The 21,179-nt window shown below is 46.0% G+C and overlaps 1 protein-coding gene across 4 annotated transcripts in view; it reads right to left on the bottom strand.

The window, feature by feature from the left end:
• LOC106580556 (dedicator of cytokinesis protein 8) overlaps positions 1 to 21,179 on the bottom strand; it is a 120,705-nt gene that overhangs the window by 12,745 nt on the left and 86,781 nt on the right. For 2 of the 4 annotated variants that reach the window (XM_045703287.1, XM_045703290.1), the window contains 24 exons: positions 21,071 to 21,164; positions 20,608 to 20,770; positions 19,367 to 19,487; positions 19,172 to 19,242; positions 18,867 to 19,011; positions 18,212 to 18,313; positions 17,334 to 17,429; positions 16,977 to 17,211; positions 16,663 to 16,824; positions 16,026 to 16,201; positions 15,076 to 15,171; positions 14,015 to 14,110; positions 12,550 to 12,699; positions 12,258 to 12,371; positions 10,073 to 10,228; positions 8,495 to 8,631; positions 8,182 to 8,345; positions 6,486 to 6,637; positions 4,619 to 4,804; positions 4,361 to 4,487; positions 4,090 to 4,174; positions 3,861 to 3,957; positions 3,434 to 3,568; positions 3,196 to 3,348 (listed from right to left, as the gene is read on the bottom strand). In XM_045703287.1, coding sequence (XP_045559243.1) covers positions 3,196 to 3,348; positions 3,434 to 3,568; positions 3,861 to 3,957; positions 4,090 to 4,174; positions 4,361 to 4,487; positions 4,619 to 4,804; positions 6,486 to 6,637; positions 8,182 to 8,345; positions 8,495 to 8,631; positions 10,073 to 10,228; positions 12,258 to 12,371; positions 12,550 to 12,699; positions 14,015 to 14,110; positions 15,076 to 15,171; positions 16,026 to 16,201; positions 16,663 to 16,824; positions 16,977 to 17,211; positions 17,334 to 17,429; positions 18,212 to 18,313; positions 18,867 to 19,011; positions 19,172 to 19,242; positions 19,367 to 19,487; positions 20,608 to 20,770; positions 21,071 to 21,164 — 3,213 coding nt within the window. The remainder of the gene's footprint in view (positions 1 to 3,195; positions 3,349 to 3,433; positions 3,569 to 3,860; positions 3,958 to 4,089; positions 4,175 to 4,360; positions 4,488 to 4,618; positions 4,805 to 6,485; positions 6,638 to 8,181; positions 8,346 to 8,494; positions 8,632 to 10,072; positions 10,229 to 12,257; positions 12,372 to 12,549; positions 12,700 to 14,014; positions 14,111 to 15,075; positions 15,172 to 16,025; positions 16,202 to 16,662; positions 16,825 to 16,976; positions 17,212 to 17,333; positions 17,430 to 18,211; positions 18,314 to 18,866; positions 19,012 to 19,171; positions 19,243 to 19,366; positions 19,488 to 20,607; positions 20,771 to 21,070; positions 21,165 to 21,179) is intronic. The other 2 variants (XM_045703288.1, XM_045703289.1) reach the window with 2 other exon arrangements.

Genomic DNA, 21,179 nt, shown 5'->3' on the forward strand with positions numbered 1-21,179 from the left:
TGGGGGGACAAAGATCGTACTTTTTGGAGAAATGTCCTCTGGTCTGATGAAACAAAAATAGAACTGTTTGGCCATAATGACCATCGTTATGTTTGGAGGAAAAAGGGGGAGGCTTGCAAGCCAAAGAACACCATCCCAACCGTGAAGCATGGAGAGGGCAGCATCATGTTGTGGGGGTGCTTTGCTGCAGGAGGGACTGGTGCACTTCACAAAATAGATGGCATCATGAGGGAGGGAAATTATGTGGATATATTGAAGCAACATCTCAAGGCATCAGTCAGGAAGTTAAAGCTTGGTCGCAAATGGGTCTTCCAAATGGACAATGACCCCAAGCATACTTCCAAAGTTGTGGCAAAATGGCTTAAGGACAACAAAGTCAAGGTATTGGAGTGGCCATCACAAAGCCCTGACCTCAATCCTATAAAAAAATTGTGGGCAGAACTGAAAAAGCCTGTGCGAGCAAGGAGGCCTACAAACCTGACTCAGTTACACCAGCTCTGTCAGGAGGAATGGGCAAAAATTCACCCAACTTATTGTGGGAAGCTTGTGGAAGGCTACCCGAAACGTTTGACACAAGTTAAACATTTTAAAGGCAATACTACCAAATATTAATTGACTGTATGTAAACTTCTGACCCACTGGGAATGTGATGAAAGAAATAAAAGCTGAAATAAATTCTCTCTACTATATTACTCTTACATTTCACATTGTTAAAATAAAAAGTGGTGATCCTAACTGACCTTAGACAGGGAATTTTTACTAGGATTAAATGTCAGGAATTGTGAAAAACTGAGTTTAAATGTATTTGGCTAAGGTGTATGTAAACTTCCGACTTCAACTGTACATGTTGAAGAGGGTGGGGCTCAAGGTGCTTCCCATCCTCACCCCACTCCTCTGAGGAAAGACATATGTGTGTTTATTGCCAATTTTAACTGCACACTTGTTGTGTTCTTTGATTTTATAATATTGTATGTTATCCCCGAACAATGCTTTCCATCAATTTGTATAGCAGACCCTCATGCCAAATTGAGTCAAAAGCTTTTTTGAAATAAAAAAAGCATGAGAAGACTGCTTTGTTTTGTTTATCAATTAGGGTGTGCAGGGTTTACACGTGGTCTGTCATACGATATGCTGGTAAGAAGACAATTTGACATTTGCTGGAGTCTGCAACGCTTACTTACAAGCCCTTAACCAACAATGCAGTTCAAGAAATAGAGTTAAGAAAATATTAGAAGTAAAAAATAAAATAAAAACAGTATCACAAAAAAAAGATAATAATGAGGCTATATACAGGGGCTACCGGTACCGAGTAAACGTGTGGGGGTCTACAACTGTTGTATTCGGTGTACGTGACCATTTAAAAAAAAAAGCTGATACTGCAGAGGATTTTTCCAAGGTTACTGTCGACGTATATTCCACAGTAATTATTGGGGTGAAAATTGTGTCCACTTTTGTGGATTGTGGGGATCAGACCTTGTTTCCAAATATTGGGGAAGATGCTAGAGCTGAGGATAACATCGAAGAGTTTAAGAATAGCCATTTTGAATTTGTGGTCTGCATATTTTATGCATTTTTCAATTAGTATACCATCAACATTACAGGCCTTTTGATAAAGTAGTCTATAGTACCACTGCCAAGGGATGGGCTGTAGGTGTACCTACCATAGGATTCCCCTCGAAGCCTACCACTGACTATGTACAAACCCAGCATGCGACAGAGCTGAGTTGTGACTCATTTTTGTTGGTTGTTTTGTCGTAGTTGTGTCTAGGGGGGCATATTTGGGAGGGAATGCAGTCCACTCCAGCTAGGTGCTTGTCCCCCTGTGTGCGGAGGGTGTGAAGTTACTGTCCAGTTCTGGCGTTTAGGTCAGACTAGTACATGTCCCCGTGGATGGAAATGGTTGATCTCCCACTCTAGGATGGAGAAGCTTTCTTCATTAAAGTATGGGGATATAGGCGGCAGGAGGACATTTCTCTCTGTTGAGATTATTTCCATTTTAATTTCTAGTCAAATGTAAAATGTTTCTGTTTTGCTTAATTTAATTGAGTGGATTAGGTCTGATCTAGCCTGAGCACATGTGTGATTTTCAAGTTGTCGAGGTTGTGGCCATGGTTGGTTTGGGAGGGTGTTGGCTGGTCGGTTGGGGAGGGTGTTGGCTGGTCGGTTGGGGAGGGTGTTGGCTGGTCGGTTGGGGAGGGTGTTGGCTGGTCGGTTGGGGAGGGTGTTGGCTGGTCGGTTGGGGAGGGTGTTGGCTGGTCGGTTGGGGAGGGTTTTGGCTGGTTGGTTGGGGATGGTGTTGGCTGGTCGGTTGGGGAGGGTGTTGGCTGGTCGGTTGGGGAGGGTATTGGCTGGTTGGTTTGGGAGGGTGTTGGCTGGTCGGTTTGGGAGAGTGTTGGCTGGTCGGTTTGGGAGGGTGTTGGCTGGTCGGTTTGGGAGGGTGTTGGCTGGTTGGGGTGGGGAGGGTGTTGGCTGGTCGGTTGGGGAGGGTGTTGGCTGGTCGGTTTGGGAGGGTGTTGGCTGGTCGGTTTGGGAGGGTGTTGGCTGGTCGATTGGGGTGGGAGGGTGTTGGCTGGTCGATTGGGGTGGGAGGGTGTTGGCTGGTCGATTGGGGTGGGAGGGTGTTGGCTGGTCGATTGGGGTGGGAGGGTGTTGGCTGGTCGATTGGGGTGGGAGGGTGTTGGCTGGTCGATTGGGGTGGGAGGGTGTTGGCTGGTCGATTGGGGTGGGAGGGTGTTGGCTGGTTGGGGTGGGAGGGTGTTGGCTGGTTGGGGTGGGAGGGTGTTGGCTGGTTGGGGTGGGAGGGTGTTGGCTGGTTGGGGTGGGAGGGTGTTGGCTGATTGGGGTGGGAGGGTGTTGGCTGGTTGGGGTGGGAGGGTGTTGGCTGGTTGGGGTGGGAGGGTGTTGGCTGGTTGGGGTGGGAGGGTGTTGGCTGGTTGGGGTGGGGAGGTGCCTGGTGGTGCCTCTCTCTCCCTCTCCCCTTTTCTCACTCGTACTGTCATTACTTACAGAAAGGCAGGGACACAGGGGTAGACAGTGACATATCTCCCTGTTCACTTCTAAGTACCCAGAACCACATAACTCAGCAACTTTCTCCACTGAGCTCAAAATAGACATGGAAACGACTGGGTGGTAGAAGAAAAAGGATGAGACAGAATCTGTGTGTGTGAGTGTGTGTGTCTGCGTCCGTGCGCTCACATTGGCTGAGCTGAAGCTGTATCTCATGATGAGGTATAGGGTAGCGCAGGCCTGGCTTCTATTTCCATCCACAGGACTGCTACAGTGCTGGAGCACCTTCTGACACAGGTCTGCACACTGCTCGGCTTCCTCTTCAAACAACAGGTCACCAAACTATAACACACACAATACTGTCAGTACACGCACACACATCCATACACACACAATACTGTCAGTATATATTGTATATAGATAGTACCTTGACGACGAGTGCTCGCAGTGTGCTGAAGCAGTGAGACAGGAAGGTTGTACTCTGGTTGCAGGTGAGGCAGTGTAGCAACACCCTCAACACACCGCCCACAACACTGTCCTTACAGTCAGCCAATGGAACAGCCTGTATGGAAGACAGTCATGACAACCAATTACAAGGGAGAGAGAGAATAATGTCAGCCAATGGGACTAGAGAGGACACTATGATGTTGGCTGTGTTCAAGAGAGTATTAATTTCATGATGCGTTGTGGGTAAATGCTGACAGACTGATCTACAAACAATCAGTAGTTGTTGCAGATGCAAGGTGATTTGTAGAACAGTCAGTCTGCAGTCAATTTCAAACACGGAGAGAGAGAGAGAGCGAGAGAGAGAGAAGTAGAGGTAGATTGAAAACATAAGGAGAAAGATGTTGGACCTGTACTATGGTCTCCAGTAGGTCCAGGACTATGAGGTTGGACTCGGTAGCCAGATTCCCACTGATCAGAGCCTCCTGGTCCAGCTCTGCTTTGGTTCTGAGGGAAACCGGAGAAGGGGTTCTCTTCACTAGTTTCTTCCAATGGTATTGTCTGACAATGTATCTTCTTCCATACCAAGAGAGATATGTAATGAATGAATTGCATTTGTACTCAGTGCGTGTAACTCACTTGTCATGTTTGTCATTGGTCTGCCTCCACTGTGTCAGGTCTTTTCTCCAGCGCAGGTTCACTCTCTGACCTGCACGGTCACTTCCTGTCAGGGTCAAAGGTCAGGGATAAAAGGGCAGGCAGGCTCTCATCCAATCAAAGATCAGCTTAGGAGTACCATCGTTCCCTTTTCAGCTACTCAGAGCTGCTTTTCAGGAGGTATACTTCTAAGTCGTGTACTGTGCATGTAGCTACTTTTCATCAATCAGACAGAGTGGTGGGTGGTACTGACCTCCAGCCCGTCGCATCATTTCCCCCCGGGCTCCGATGCCCCTCAGTAGGGAGTCCTCCAGCTGCATCTTGGCCTGCTGGGACTTCTGTAAGGCCTGCGTGCTCACCTTATCACTGCTCCGCTTCCCCTGCACAACACATACACAATGCGTGAAGGCATGCACAAACAAACACAGTGAGAATAATAACACACACATTTACATCCTATTTACAGACATGAATTAGGCATATACTCCATGCAGGGCGCAGATACTCTTACCCTGTACTCAAAGCAGGAAACACAGATGGTGAGTAGTTCTAGCAGTCTGTTGAGCTGTGCTGAGGGCATGTCTACAGTCCAGCGCTGGATCAGACTCCTCTCAGCGTTCTTCATCACCCACAGGAAACACACCAGCAGGTTACGACTGGTCTCTGCTGACAGGGTGGCCACTGCCTTAGCAGACTGCTACAGAGGAGAGAGACAGAGATATACTGTATACTATAGAGTGGACAGAGATATACTGTATACTATAGAGTGGACAGAGATATACTGTATACTATAGAGTGGACAGAGATATACTGTATACTATAGAGTGGACAGAGATATACTGTATACTATAGAGTGGACAGAGATATACTGTATACTTTAGAGTGGACAGAGATATACTGTATACTATAGAGTGGACAGAGATATACTGTATACTTTAGAGTGGACAGAGATATACTATATACTTTAGAGTGGACAGAGATATACTATATACTTTAGAGTGGACAGAGACATACTGTATACAGTAGAGTGGACAGAGACATACTGTATACTTTAGAGTGGACAGAGATATACTGTATACTTTAGAGTGGACAGAAACATACTGTATACTTTAGAGTGGACAGAAACATACTGTAGTATTATGTGGTTTATGGGTTCTTGTATTTTATTGGGATCCCAATTAGCCGCTGCCAAGGCTCTCCACAGGTGCTACATGTAATTCAGAGGTTGAGTTTGATAAATATTCCATACAGACCAGTGATTGATGTCTACCATTGAGTAACACTATTACACAGAGTTGATTGGGACCTCTGATGAAGACAACCATTAAACTCCTACTGATTCCATAGATGCTATTACTCAAATGGCAAGCTTAAGGCCTCGACTTGAGTTCAATGTCAATATGTTAAACACTTTCCAAAACTGTAAAAAAAGAAAATAACTACAGTTCGCATTGTGTATAGGGCATACATCCATCTGGCACAGACAAAGTATAATAGGAGAGACAAAGGGAGGGTGTTCTGTGGCTGTATGGTTGCCGTGGCTACATTTGATGGATGTGTGTGTCTCTCAGCACAGCCCAGTTCACTTATGATGATAATGCCTGCCCAAAAAGCATCTCCCAGGGTGTGTGTGTGTGTGTGTGTGTGTGTGTGTGTGTGTGTGTGTGTGTGTGTGTGTGTGTGTGTGTGTGTGTGTACACACGCGCGAGAGAGAGAGAGATAGAGAAAGAGAGCTGGCATCTCATAATGGATGGTGTGTGTGTGTGTGTGTGTGTGTGTGTGTGTGTGTGTGTGTGTGGCGCGAGAGAGAGAGAGAGAGCGATAGAGAAAGAGAGCTGGCATCTCATAATGGATGGGTGTGTGTGTGTGTGTGTGTGTGTGTGTGTGTGTGTGTGTGTGTGTGTGTGTGTGTGTACACGTGCGCGAGAGAGAGAGAGAGAGAGAGAGAGAGAGCGATAGAGAAAGAGAGCTGGCATCTCATAATGGATGGTGTGTGTGTGTGGTTCTGACAGCTCATCAGTCTACCTCACAGCAGCACACCTGCTACACCACCGCCCCCTTGTGGATGCACACACACACACACACACACACACACACACACACACACACACACACACACACACACACACACACACACACACACACACACACACACACACACACACACACACACACACACACACACACCTTTATCACTACAAGTCACAAAACTACAGAGCAAGGAATTTACTACTCTAATTGAAATTGTGAATTAATCATTTTAAAAAGCTAACTTAATCCAGGTCTGATGGAGGAACCCAAACATACAGTATGTGCTTGGAAGTGAAAGAAGAGAGTCCTACTGATACATAACCATGGCAACATTCCTATAGCCTTACCACAGACGCCATGGAAGCCAGGGCATTCCTCGCCAAGGTGTTGAAGGGATTGCCGGCGATTGCCATAGCAATAGACTGATTAATGGGCGGGATGTTGTCGGGGTCTTCGTCTGACCCTCCGGTCTTGCTTTTCCCTCCGCGAGCCTCGGACACTACGGAGACACACAAGTGTCAAATACAAAAAAATACGTATTTTCAAGTTTTATTTACACAGATTAGAAGTTACTAAGGAGATACAGAGGTAGAAAGGGGAGAACGTTTGAAGGGGAGACTACGGTGGGGAGTCACATATTTGTTGAGAGCAAAGATTTTTGTTTGTATTTTATTAGGATCCCCATTAGCTGTTGCAAAAGCAGCAGCTACTCTTCCTGGGGTCCGAACAAAACATTAATATAATACAGAATGGCATAATACAGAACATCAATAGACAAGAACAGCTCAACGACAGAGCTACATAAAAAAAATGTAAAGGCACACGTAGCCTACATATCAATACATACACACAAACTATCTGGGTCAAATAGGGGAGAGGCGTTGTGCCGCGAGGTGTTGCTTTATCTGTTTTTTTTAAACCAGGTTTGCTGTTAATTTGGGCAATATGAGATGGAAGGAAGTTGCATGCAATTAGGGCTCTATATAATACTGTATGCTTTCTTGAATTTGTTCTGGATTTGGAGACTGTGAAAAGACCCCTGGTGGCATGTCTGGTGTGATAAGTGTGTGTGTCAGAGCTGTGTGTAAGTTGACTATGGAAACAATTTGAGATTTAACACATGAATGTTTCTTATAAAAAGAAGTGATGCAGTCAGTCTCTCCTCAACCCCTAGCCAAGAGAGACTGGCATGCATAGTATTTATATCAGCCCTCTGATTACAATTAATAGCAAAATGTGCCGCTCTGTTCTGGGCCAGCTGCAGCTTAACTAGGTCTTTCCTTGCATCACTGGACCACACGACTGGACAATAATCAAGATTAGACAAAACTAGAGCCTGCAGAACTTGCTTTTTGGAGTGTGGTGTCAAAAAGGCAGAGCATCTCTTTATTACGGCTAGACCTCTCCCCATTTTTACAACCATTGAATCTATATGTTTTGACCATGACAGTTTACAATCTAAGGTAATGCCAAGTAATTTAGTCTCCTCAACTTGTTCAACAGTCACACCATTCATTACCAGATTCAGCTGAGGACTAGAACTTAAGGAATGATTTGTACCAAATACAATGCTCTTCGTTTTAGAGATGTTCAGGCCCAGTTTATTACTGGCCACCCATTCCAAAACAGACTACAACTCTTTGTTAAGGGTTTCAGTGACTTCATTAGGTGTGGTTACTGATGCGTATATGGTTGAATCATCAGCACACATGGACACATATGCTTTATTTAATGCCAGTGGCAGGTCATTGGTAAAAATAGAAAAGAGTAGAGGGCCTAGAGAGCTGCCCTGCGGTACACCACACTTTACATGTTTGACATTAGAGAAGCTTCCATTAAAGAAAACCTTCTGATTTCTATTAGATGAATAGCTCTGAATCCATGATTGTTACCACTCAGCCACGGCTCTGCACCAAACGCTCTGTAAACACAGTTCACATCAACCCAGTTCTAAACCAATCAACCAACTCCTTAGCCAGACTTTACATTAAGTCCCAATGGGTAGGGTATAGGTGTGGATATGGGATGTGGCCAGGCCAGTACCTGTGAAGTCCAGGTAGTTGATGGAGTCAATGATGATGCCCACCAGGGGGAGGTAGAGAGTGGCCACCTTGGCCCGGACCTCGGGACGGGTACAGCGCTGGTCCAGGTCATGGGCACACAGCAGACTGTAGGTGGCGTTGATGGCCTTCCTCTGGACCTTACCCCTACAGACACACACAATCTCATAAGCACACACAATCCCATAAGCACACACACATATTTGTTTGTGTCAGTGTGTAGTTGACAGACCCCTCACACTCCATGTCAGACTCCTGAGATAGTGGGCAGTGAGGTGTTGTGTGTGTGTACCAACCCCTCTGACTCCATGTCCAGTGCAGCGCTGAGTTCAGTGAGCAGTAGACCAGCGAGGTAGTGCTGCTGTTTAAACTCCTGGGACAGCTCAAACAGCCCCAGGATCCTCTGCTCCTGGAAACTACACGAACTGGAGCTCTGCAGAGAGAGAGAGGCCAGAGAGAGAGAGAGACCAGAGAGCGAGAGAGGCAGAGGGGGGGAGAGAGAGAGAGACGGGGAGGAAAGAGACAGGGGGAGAGAGAGAGAGAGAGAGAGACGGGGGAGAGAGAGAGAGAGAGACGGGGGGGGAGAGAGAGAGAGAGAGAGAGAGAGAGAGACAGAGAGACGGGGAGAGAGAGAGAGAGACGGGGAGAGAGACGGGGAGAGAGACGGGGAGGAGAGAGAGAGAGAGACGGGGAGGAGAGAGAGAGAGAGAGACGAGGGAGAGAGAGAGAGAGACGGGGGAGAGAGAGAGACGGGGGGAGAGAGAGAGACGGGGGAGAGAGAGAGAGAGAGAGAGAGAGAGAGAGAGACGGGGGAGGAGAGAGACGGGGAGGAGAGAGACGGGGGAGGAGAGAGACGGGAGAGAGACGAGGGAGAGAGACGGGGAGAGAGACGGGGAGAGAGACGGGGAGAGAGGCGGGGAGAGAGGCGGGGAGAGAGAGACGGGGAGGAGAGAGAGAGATGGGGGAGGAGAGAGAGACGGGGAGAGAGAGAGAGAGAGAGAGACAGAGAGAGACGGGGGAGACGGGGAGAGAGAGAGAAAGAGAGAGACGGGGGAGAGAGAAAGAGACGGGGGAGAGAGAGAAAGAGACGGGGGAGAGAGAGAAAGAGAGAGACGGGAGAGAGAGAGAAAGAAAGAGAGAGACGGAATAGAGCGAAAGAGAGACGGGAGAGAGCGAAAGAGAGAGACGGGAGAGAGCGAAAGAGAGAGACGGGAGAGAGAGAAAGAGAGGAGAGAAAGAGAGAGACGGGGGAGAGAGAGAAAGAGAGAGACGGTGAGAGAGAAAGAGACGGGAGAGAGAGACAGAGACGGGAGAGAGAGACAGACAGGAGAGAGAGAGACAGACAGGAGAGAGAGAGACGGGAGAGAGAGAGACGGGAGAGAGAGAGACGGGAGAGAGAGACGGCGGAGAGAAAGGGAGACAGGTGAGAGAGAGAGACGGGTGAGAGAGAGAGAGAGAGAGACGGCGAAGAGAAAGGGAGACAGGTGAGAGAGAGAGAGACGGCGAAGAGAAAGGGAGACAGGTGAGAGAGAGAGAGAGAGAGACGGCGAAGAGAAAGGGAGACAGGTGAGAGAGAGAGAGAGAGAGAGAGAGAGAGAGAGACGGCGAAGAGAAAGGGAGACAGGTGAGAGAGAGAGAGACGGGTGAGAGAGAGAGAGAGAGAGAGACGGCGAAGAGAAAGGGAGACAGGTGAGAGAGAGAGAGAGACGGGTAAGAGTGAAAGAGAGAAAGAGGTTGGAATATAAAAGGAGAGAGAGTATTTAAAGCCAGAGAGAGAGAACCCACCTTACTTAACCATACTACACTATAACCTAAAATCCCAAAGCTAGGTGAGTGCTGGAGACAATATGATTTTGACTGACATGAAAACTGACCTGTGAGGAGATGGATGGGCATGGAGAGACGGGTGCAGAGGCAGGGCTACTGAAGTAAAGGCTGAGGTTGAGATAGTGCTCGTGACTGCACAGGATACGCAGGAACTCCAATCGCATGCTAATCAGGGTTGGCATGGAAACGGTCTTTGCCGACATCTGGGGGGGAAAAAATGATCAGATAGGTTAAGGTCAAGGTCAGGTTAGGTTACTGACATGGGATATGGTCAGAGACAGAGTCTGGAATTGGTCACCTCCTTTGTATTTATGCTGTGCCAACATCCTTTATGTAACTACCATATTTTGTAGCGTCTTGCGGTTAGGGTAGCGTCTTGCGGTTAGGGTAGCGTCTTGCGGTTAGGGTAGCGTATTGTGGTTAGGGTAGTGTATTGTGGTTAGGGTAGTGTATGGTGGTTAGGGTAGTGTATTGTAGTTAGGGTAGAGTATTGTAGTTAGGGTAGAGTATTGTAGTTAGGGTAGTGTATTGTGGTTAGGGTAGCGTATTGTAGTTAGGGTAGTGTATTGTAGTTAGGGTAGTGTATTGTAGTTAGGGTAGTGTATTGTGGTTAGGGTAGAGTATTGTGGTTAGGGTAGTGTATTGTAGTTAGGGTACTGTATTGTGGTTAGGGTAGTGTATTGTAGTTAGGGTAGAGTATTGTAGTTAGGGTAGAGTATTGTAGTTAGGGTAGTGTATTGTAGTTAGGGTAGTGTATTGTAGTTAGGGTAGTGTATTGTAGTTAGGGTAGTGTATTGTAGTTAGGGTAGTGTATTGTGGTTAGGGTAGTGTATTGTAGTTAGGGTAGTGTATTGTGGTTAGGGTAGTGTATTGTAGTTAGGGTAGTGTATTGTGGTTAGGGTAGTGTATTGTGGTTAGGGTAGTGTATTGTGGTTAAGGTAGTGTATTGTGGTTAGGGTAGTGTATTGTGGTTAGGGTAGTGTATTGTGGTTAGGGTAGTGTATTGTGGTTAGGGTAGTGTATTGTAGTTAGGGTAGTGTATTGTGGTTAGGGTAGAGTATTGTGGTTAGGGTAGTGTATTGTGGTTAGGGTAGTGTATTGTAGTTAGGGTAGTGTATTGTGGTTAGGGTAGAGTATTGTAGTTAGTGTAGTGTATTGTGGTTAGGGTAGTGTATTGTAGTTAGGGTAGTGTATTGTAGTTAGGGTAGTGTATTGTGGTTAGGGTAGTGTATTGTAGTTAGGGTAGTGTATTGTGGTTAGGGTAGTGTATTGTAGTTAGGGTAGTGTATTGTGGTTAGGGTAGAGTATTGTGGTTAGGGTAGTGTATTGTGGTTAGGGTAGTGTATTGTGGTTAGGGTAGTGTATTGTAGTTAGGGTAGTGTATTGTGGTTAGGGTAGCGTATTGTGGTTAGGGTAGCGTATTGTAGTTAGGGTAGTGTATTGTGGTTAGGGTAGTGTATTGTAGTTAGGGTAGAGTATTGTAGTTAGGGTAGAGTATTGTAGTTAGGGTAGTGTATTGTAGTTAGTGTAGTGTATTGTGGTTAGGGTAGTGTATTGTAGTTAGGGTAGTGTATTGTGGTTAGGGTAGTGTATTGTAGTTAGGGTAGTGTATTGTAGTTAGGGTAGTGTATTGTAGTTAGGGTAGTGTATTGTGGTTAGGGTAGTGTATTGTAGTTAGGGTAGTGTATTGTGGTTAGGGTAGTGTATTGTGGTTAGGGTAGAGTATTGTGGTTAGGGTAGTGTATTGTGGTTAGGGTAGTGTATTGTGGTTAGGGTAGAGTATTATTGTTAGGGTAGTGTATTGTGGTTAGGGTAGAGTATTGTGGTTAGGGTAGTGTATTGTAGTTAGGGTAGCGTATTGTGGTTAGGGTAGTGTATTGTGGTTAGGGTAGTGTATTGTGGTTAGGGTAGTGTATTGTGGTTAGGGTAGTGTATTGTGGTTAGGGTAGCGTATTGTGGTTAGGGTAGCGTATTGTAGTTAGGGTAGTGTATTGTGGTTAGGGTAGTGTATTGTAGTTAGGGTAGTGTATTGTAGTTAGTGTAGTGTATTGTAGTTAGTGTAGTGTATTGTAGTTAGGGTAGAGTATTGTAGTTAGTGTAGTGTATTGTAGTTAGGGTAGAGTATTGTAGTTAGGGTAGAGTATTGTAGTTAGGGTAGTGTATTGTGGTTAGGGTAGTGTATTGTAGTTAGGGTAGTGTATTGTAGTTAGGGTAGTGTATTGTTGTAGTGACCTGGTTGCAGTAGTTTTTGACCAGGATGAAGACAAAGCCTCGGTCCATTAGAGACAGCAGGTCATACAGGAAGAAGGCCAGGCTGATGTTCACCTTCTCTGCCTGCTCCAACTCCTAACAACAACAACAAACAAAAACATTGGATTTTCAGTTAAAAACAGCCAATGGTCTCCTTAGAGTCATCAGGAGAAAAAATAAAAAGGAAACTGCATTTAGTGATGATTTGATAGATTGATTCTCTGAAAAAGTGTTTGTAAGTTTACTAAAGGCTCATAATGACATCATTACTAACCTTCTGCTGTTTGACCAGGATGGTCCCCATCTCAGCAGTAACCACGGAGACGATGGTTGTGACATCATCTTTGAAGCGGTCTGAGAAGCGGCTCCTGCGAGGGACGTCTTGCTTCTCCAGCTGAGACACATGCTGGGCCATGCTCTTCACCTGGACACACACACACCACTCCATTAAGATAAAAATGCTAGAGCTTCTTTGCCATTAAAGTAAATACACAGTGTAGAAAACATTAGGAACATCTGCTCTTTCCATGACAGACTGACTAGGTAAATCCAGGTGAAAGCTATGATCCCTTTTTGAAGTCACTTGTTAAATCCACTTCAAATCAGTGTAGATGAAGGGGAGGAGACAGGTTAAAGAAATATTTTGAGACATGGATTGTGTATGTGTTCCATTCAGAGGGTGAATGGGCAAGACAAAAGATCTAAGTGCCTTTGAACAGGGTATGGTAGAAGGTGCCAGGTGCACCAGTTTGAGTGTGTCAAGAACTGCAACACTGCTGGGTTTTTCACGCTCAACCGTTTTCTGTGTGTATCAAGAATGGTCCACCACCCAAAGGACATCCAGTCAACGGGAGGCCAGTGGTTGAAAACAGGTCATTGATGAAAGATAACAAAAGAGGCTGACATGAATTGTGCAGAGTAACAGGCAGGCTACAGTTAGTCAACTGACAGTCCAGTACAACATTGGTTGAATGCACAACTTGTCATACCTTGACACGAACGGGGTATGGCAGCTGCGTTCCACATCTTTCAGCAGAAAGCCAAGAAAATGTGGTTGCAGTGGGCTAAGAAACGAAAACACTGGACAGTGGAGAATTAGAAAAACATTGCTGGATCCGATGAATCGTGGTTCCTGCTGTTTCACGCTGATGGGAGGACTAGGGTATGGAGAAAACCACGAGGACATGCATCCATCATGCCGCGTGTCAACATTACAGGCTGGTGGTGGTGTGATGGTGTGAGGTGTGTTTTCATGGCACACATTGGGCCCCTTGATAAAAGTGGAGCAACGTTTGAATGCCACAGGATATCTGAACATCATCGCCAATCAGGTGCATCCCTTCATGGCAGCAGTGTGTCCGTCTGAAAATGCATTTTTTCAGTAGTATAATGCCCCGTGCCACAAGGCTAGGATTGTCCAGGAATGCTTCCATGAACATGACAGTGAATTCAGCTTCCTGCAGTGGCCTGCCCAGTCACCAGATCTCAATCCAGTTGAGCATCTGTGGGATGAGATGGAACGAGCTGTTCAGAGTAGAGATCCACTACCAGCCAACTTCACCCTACTGTGGGAAGCATTGGAGTCAACATGGGCCAGCACCCCTGTGGAACGCTTTGGACACCTTGTAGACTCCATGCCCCAACGAATTGAGGCTGTTCTGAGGGCAAACGGGGGTGAAAGTCAATATTAGGAAGGCTTGCTAATGTTTGTACATTCAGAGTATATTGAACACACTCACCAGCAGCTCAAAGAAGAACCAGGCGTATTTATATGCGTTCTCTCTGCAGACTCCTGTGCTGACCACAATCTGCAGAGCTAACTCCTCATGGAACTGCTGTCAGAGGGGAAACAGAGCCTGGGTTACTACCACCACTAATACAGTAGTGTCTGGTAACTTACATGTAGAATACAGAGTACTTCTTCAAAGGATCACATCAATCCTGGACTATCTCAGTGTTATAATGGATGACTTCTTAAATGAAAAGTACAACCTACATGTTAGAGAGATTAGAGAGAGGGAGTGACACTCAGACAGACCGACAGATTTATTTACTGACTGAATGACAGACTTACTGCTGGTGCCACAGTCCAACACAAACCAGAGCTAGCCAAATGCACTCTGACCCCAGCCAGTGAAATCAGATACAGCATTTCAAAGGGAACGGTCAGGTCTTATTTGAACATGGCAAACAACACAAGACCAGTGCCTCAAAACAGAGTGATTTGATTTTGAAATGCACACACACACACACACACACAGTGTTTAATCTCTGTTAAATCTTTGTGACTGTGTAGACCCACAGTTCAATGCCATGTTCAGGTTCTATTTCACATCCTCGTGTGGTTCGCTCTGACAGCAGACAAATCCACATTACATTATCTGTTACAGATTTAAGATTTTACCATGTAACATCCTACTGCGACGTATATAGAACATTCTACTCAGAATGCAAATGAGAATGTTACTGTCAGTGTTTGGCCAGTATGGGGCGGCAGGTAGCCTAGTGGTTCGAGCGTTGGGCCAGTAACCGAAAGGTTGCTAGATTGCTAGACAAGGTAAAAATCTGTCATTCTGCCCCTGAACAAGCCAGTTAATCGACTGTACCTAGGCCGTCATTGTAAATAAGAATTTGTTCTTAACTGACTTGGCTAGTTAAAGAAAATATGGAAGATACTTTATGGAAGTCTACGTGCTACAGTATGGTCTGCTCAGTGTCACACTGCCCTCTGCTGGTGACTGTTGGCATCACAGAGGTGAATAAAGACGTTTATTCCCCGGATATTTCTGGTAAAAGTTACTTTTCTGTTGGAGGGCCGGGTCCCGCCCGTAGAGCTCTGAGGGTGGCTGCTCACATCCACATAGGTCGACATACGACTGCCTGGGTTGTTCTGGCCCTGAGGGAGAGGACAGCAACAACAAGGTGGTCATGAAGAATCTGAATCTGACTCGACTATCTGGACTATTGTAGCTTCAGACACACAGAGACAAACAGATGTGGTGTGTGAGTCCCAAAATGGCACTCTGTTCCCTAAATAGTGCACTACCTTTGACCATGGTCCATGGGGTGCCATTTGGAATTCAGACATGGTTTTAATTGGCCCAAACCAGTGAGTCTACACTACAGCCATAGACCCAGGGGATGTAAAAAAAAGCCTTGAAGGTTCTGATGTGTTGTAAACCAACCAACAGTCAGAGGCTACGCTAGAGGATGTAGCTACACTAGCAGGCTCATGACAGAGGACGTTCATTGACTCTGTGTTTGTGGCAGGCTCATGACAGAGGATGTTTATTGACTCTTTGCGTTTGTGGCAGGCTCATGACAGAGAATGTTTACTGACTGTGTTTGTGGCAGGCTCATGACAGAGGATGTTTATTGACTCTTTGCGTTTGTGGCAGGCTCATGACAGAGGACGTTCATTGACTCTTTGTCTTTAGCGTAGCAGTACCTTTTCCCACCTTTTTTTTAAAGGAGAGTAGACATGCACAAGTTAAAGGGATACTTTGGGATTTTGGCAATGAAGCCTTTTATCTACTTCTCCAGAGTCAGATGAACTTGTGGATTTAATTTGTATGTCTGTGTGCAGTTTGAAGGAAGTTGCTAACTAGAATTAGCGCAATGACTGGAAGTCTATGGTAATAGCTAGCATGCTCAGTGTCCTTTAAGAGGAGACAAAGTGTGAGAGGTGGACTTGGAGATTGAACATCCAGTGTTACCCACTCAACCACGAGTCTGTATGTGTAGCAGTACCTTAGCTGACAGGATGTTATTGACTTCCGTGTCCTCTGGACTGTGTGGGGCAGGGATATCAGGGTTGCTGCTGCTGCGGATCCGGGACTGCAGTAACATGGTTCCTACAGTGGTGGCTGAGGCCCGCCCCATAGTACTGTAGCGGCCCTCAGTGGGAGGTACCGCCCCCCCTGGACCTGGACAAACAGGGGAGAACCATATCACTGGATGATCTACCTGAACTCCACACTTCACCTACACACTGAAGAAGGCTATTAAGTTGAAACTTTATGCAACATCTTTTTGCTTGCAGACCCATCACACTATTTGGATTATCTTTATTCACAGGTTTTACGCACCAACCAAACTTTTGGGAGAGCACGATGGTCCTCTTTTGAGAACCTTGTCACTGGCATGATCTACCTGGTTACACTTTACTTTAGTTGCACAGATCTGCACTTCTATAGCATTGCATTGATGTAATTACAGAGTTCCCCTTCATTTCAATGACTTCTGTTTCATGCAACTTATCTACAGTCACGGTGTTCAGCTGAGCACATTCCTGTAGCGCAAATACGACTATGTCCATTCTCTTCACAAGTTAGACTGTCCATACAGTCACATCACCATGACAACGTGTCCGGTGGTTCCTTCCTACCTGTGCTGAGGAGCTCATTGGAGTCAGGCAGACGGAACACCCAGTACAGGTATGTTGCTAGGAGACCGTTCCTGCCCTGCTGGTCCCTGGCCAGCTCCTGGCTGTTGTGGAGACTGTTGACGATTGACACCACTGACTCAAACGCTATCTGGGCCAGGTTGGCTAGGAAATAAAACACACAGTTAGGTTACAACAAAACACGTCTCAAACATCAGGTATACTCTCACACTACTTGTCTGTCTGAAAGCCCTGGTGACATGTCCCTATAGGTACCCGTCTGTCTGAAAGCCCTGGTGACATGTCCCTATAGGTACCCGTTTGTCCAGCGATGACCATGGGCTGCATGATGAGGGTGAACAGTTTATCTAAGACCAGATGGAGGTAGAGGACCAGAGGTTCCAGTCTGGAGGACGACAGGGAGATGATGCTCAGCTTCAGCTCGTGTTCTAGCTTGTTCTCCGGAATCTTCTCTTCCCGAACCCGGAGCGGGAACGTCACTCCGCCCTCCAGGGCATGGCACAATGTGAAGAAACGTTCCAAGTGGTTGTCCTGGGGAGGGGAAGGGGTAAATAAATGACTACATAAAGTGTGTGTGTGTGTGTGTGTGTGTGTGTGTGTGTGTGTGTGTGTGTGTGTGTGTGTGTGTGTGTGTGTGTGTGTGTGAGACTTACCTGTGTGTGTACTGAGGACACAGCCTGTATCTCCAGGTTGAAAACTCCTTTGTGACTTTCCATCCACTTGACTGGAGGAACCTGAGGGGTAATCCTCTGCAGAGATAGATAGAGAGATTGACATATTAAGAACCTGAGGGAGAATGTTCTGCAGAGAGAGGGGGAATGTTCTGCAGAGAGAGGGGGAATGTTCTGCAGAGAGAGGGGGAATGTTCTGCAGAGAGAGGGGGAATGTTCTGCAGAGAGAGGGGGAATGTTCTGCAGAGAGAGGGGGAATGTTCTGCAGAGAGAGGGAGAATGTTCTGCAGAGAGAGGGAGAATGTTCTGCAGAGAGAGGGGGAATGTTTTGTAGAGAGAAGGAGAATGTTCTGCAGAGAGAGGGGGAATGTTCTCCAGAGAGAGGGGGAATGTTCTGCAGAGAGAGGGGGAATGTTCTGCAGAGAGAGGGGGAATGTTCTGCAGAGAGAGGGGGAATGTTCTGCAGAGAGAGAGAGAATGTTCTGCAGAGAGAGGGAGAATGTTCTGCAGAGAGAGGGAGAATGTTCTGCAGAGAGAGGGAGAATGTTCTGCAGAGAGAGGGAGAATGTTCTGCAGAGAGAGGGAGAATGTTCTGCAGAGAGAGGGAGAATGTTCTGCAGAAAGCGGGAGAATGTTCTGCAGAAAGAGGGAGAATGTTCTGCAGAGAGAGATATTAAGAAATATCATGTCTGTTGCCATCTAAACCCAATCAATAAATCAGTACATCAACAAATTTATGAGAAATACATGTAAGTGATATTTTCTCCCCCAGGGGGAGCCACTCCGCTCTTAGCATTTTTGTGATAACAGTTTAAAATAAGTTGTGTCTGAAGAATTGAAATGGCCAAATGAATGGTTACCTCAGGTGAGTGCAGTGAGTAGTTGACAGGCAATCTGTCCAGGGCGATGGGGAGGCAGTACTGACCAGTCTGTAGTCTGTCAGTACTCAGTATAGGCAGCCACTACAGTACACCAGGGGATAGACAGAAGATCAGCCACAGCAAACATTGACAATGGACAAATACATACAGGAGACGCATCTACCTCGCCACATCATTGAGAAGAATCACTTACTAGTATATTGATCATAACTAACCAGCACCGTGTTCAGTAGAGTATCTACACGTTCATGTAACACCACATTAACCCAGCGTGGAGTGAAACTGATCTGGACTAGGCCAGATCATAGACTGATCCAGACCAGATGAGACCAGGACCCATATTCATAAAGGCAGGGTTTACACAGGCAGCCTAATTCTGATCTTTTGCCAATCATTGGTCTTTTGACCAATCAGATGACAGCCCCATTCTGGTCTTTCACCGAATGATTGGCAAATAAACGCCGCCATTATGTCCCAGAGTTGGAGTTCTGCTCTAGGATTAGTTTAGCTTTTTAGATCACAATGAATAAGATTGCTTGGACAGGGGAAACCTGATCCTAGATCAGCACTCCTACTGTGAGGCACTTTATAAATATAGGCCCAGGTGAGACCAGGCATGAGGGGTCAGACTTACAGAGTAACCTATGAGTGTCTCACTGGCTCCAGTCTGATTCTGTTTCTGTTGACAGCTGATGTGGTAGAATGTGAACAGCAGGTGGTGTCTCTCAGTCAGCCTGGCAGGCAGAGCCATCTTCACCTCCTCATAGAAGTCTGGAGACCTGAGGCACAGTCACATAGGACAGAAGTCAGAGACAACACAAACAAAATGTTAGATTGTTATATTAGAAAATGTAGCATGTCATGCCGTAGAAAATGTAGCATATTATGCCGTAGTTGTGTTATTGAAATTTAGCATGTAGTATTTAAAATACTACTTGCTTGTTATGGTACGTGACTGGGGTGTATACTTCTTGCACAAACTCAGGACCATTCGATTTTCCAAAAATGACCTACGAGGAAAAAGAAAGCAGAGTAAACTCAATGAAACCATGTTGTACAATGTCACAGCGACGTGGGTGAACACTGTGTGTGTGTGTGTGTGTGTGTGTGTGTGTGTGTGTGTGAGAAACTCACAGGCATCACACAGCTGGGGTCTTCTCCACTCATAAACTGGATTTTAATAGTGATATTCCTTCCTCCTGAAGTCAGCCTGTTGACAAAGTTGAGTCGCTGGGGGTACACATAGAGGAGGTTCCTGGAGAGAGAGGGAAATGGAGGGGAAAAGGGAGAGCAAAGAGAGACAAAGGGAGGGAGAGAGATGATTATTTTTCTGTTTACAGCACTGCATACTCACATTACTTCATAATGATGAAAGGAATGATGTGGTCATTGTAGAGAGTACCAGGTGACCCAGTAAGGACAAACTATCTCTCCTTCCTCCCAAAGTATGCACTTGTTCACTTCCCTTCACTGTTTCGAAAACAAAATGACTGGTATAAGAAATATGGTGGAAACTCCCACATGTCCATGCCTCCACAAATCAGCAGCCCAAGCCCTACATATAGCCTGGTAAATGTCAGTTTCCAGAGTTCTTCCTGGTCAGGTGGTCAGGATATGACCATCTTCGATCAGCACCACAACTCCTATTCAGAGTTGGACTGCCTGAGCCTGCACATCCATACTACACCACTAGATGGCCCCCGGTGAAGCTAACAAATGCATGATATTACACAATACACCACATGGGCCTGAAAACAAGCCTTACCAATGAACCAAATGTGGTGTGAACATTAGTGTGAGATTAAAAACTATGTAACAATGTAGTCATCTGTCCTGAGACAGGAGACACACTCTTAGGCTGTGTCCCAAACGGCACCCTGTTCCCTATATAGTGGACTACTTTTGAACCGAGCCCTATAGGGAATAGGGTGCCATTTGGGACACAGTGTTCATCTAGCGAGCAGTGAGGAGGAAGGAGTGACGTGTTGACAGCATTGGGGGTTGAGTCAGGTCAGACTGGTTGTAGAAGTCCCAGCAAACCTGTTCACGACATTGATGGAAAATAGAAGGCCTGAAGCTATAGTATGTGCTGTGTTAAATACGTGAAGGGACATGTGTACATGGTGCTTAGCATGGAGTAGTGGGGTAGTAAGTCATGAACCTGGCAGACCTGTTTACACTGCTTGAAGCTATGTGCTATGGTAAATCCATGCGGTCCGAAACTCTAAAGCTTTGAGGAGAATTTGCAGAATATGCAATATTCAAAAAGTGGTTTCAGGAGAATTGAGTGAGTAATGCTTTAAATGCTGTAAAAGCTGTAAATGCTTTTGTGCAGTCTGTGTGTGGTATGCATCGACGCGTGTGTGTGTGCTCACCTGTAAGTGCTGTGTGGAACATAGACCTCGCTGGAGGGGAACTCCAACACCTCTTTGACAGGTCGGACGTTCTTCTCAGCCAGTGGTTTGACTGGGATCAGCTCAGTAGACAGACAGGCCACTGGGTTGTCATGGACCGGGGTCACATCCAGTTTTATTGTACCTAAAATAGACCAAGTCAAAAATAAGTCAAATACAGTCTGAAACTATGTTCATTCAGAATTATTCCAAAGTAGGTAAATATAAGAACGTTTTTCAGTCCCACAGGTTTTCACCACTATAAGCAATTGATTCTGAATTATTCAGTATAGCTCATTCAGCTATTTTAAATGCATGAAACCCAGATAAAACAGACACTTGTTCTTAGAAATGGGACATTCTAGTCACTTGTTATTGGGTTTAACAGAATGAAACAGGACACACAGACAGCCAGGTCTTGCTGTGTGGTTGAATAGTGGATCACCTGGTATGGTTTTAATTCTTCTCTGCAGGGATGAGAACTTCTTGATGTCTGCCAGGAACTTAAACAAGTCCTCATCACTCAGACGGTCCCCTTCCTTAAATAAAGCAGG

This window comes from Salmo salar, chromosome ssa20 (assembly GCF_905237065.1).
Source record: "Salmo salar chromosome ssa20, Ssal_v3.1, whole genome shotgun sequence".
NCBI classification, from domain to species: Eukaryota; Metazoa; Chordata; class Actinopteri; order Salmoniformes; family Salmonidae; genus Salmo; species Salmo salar.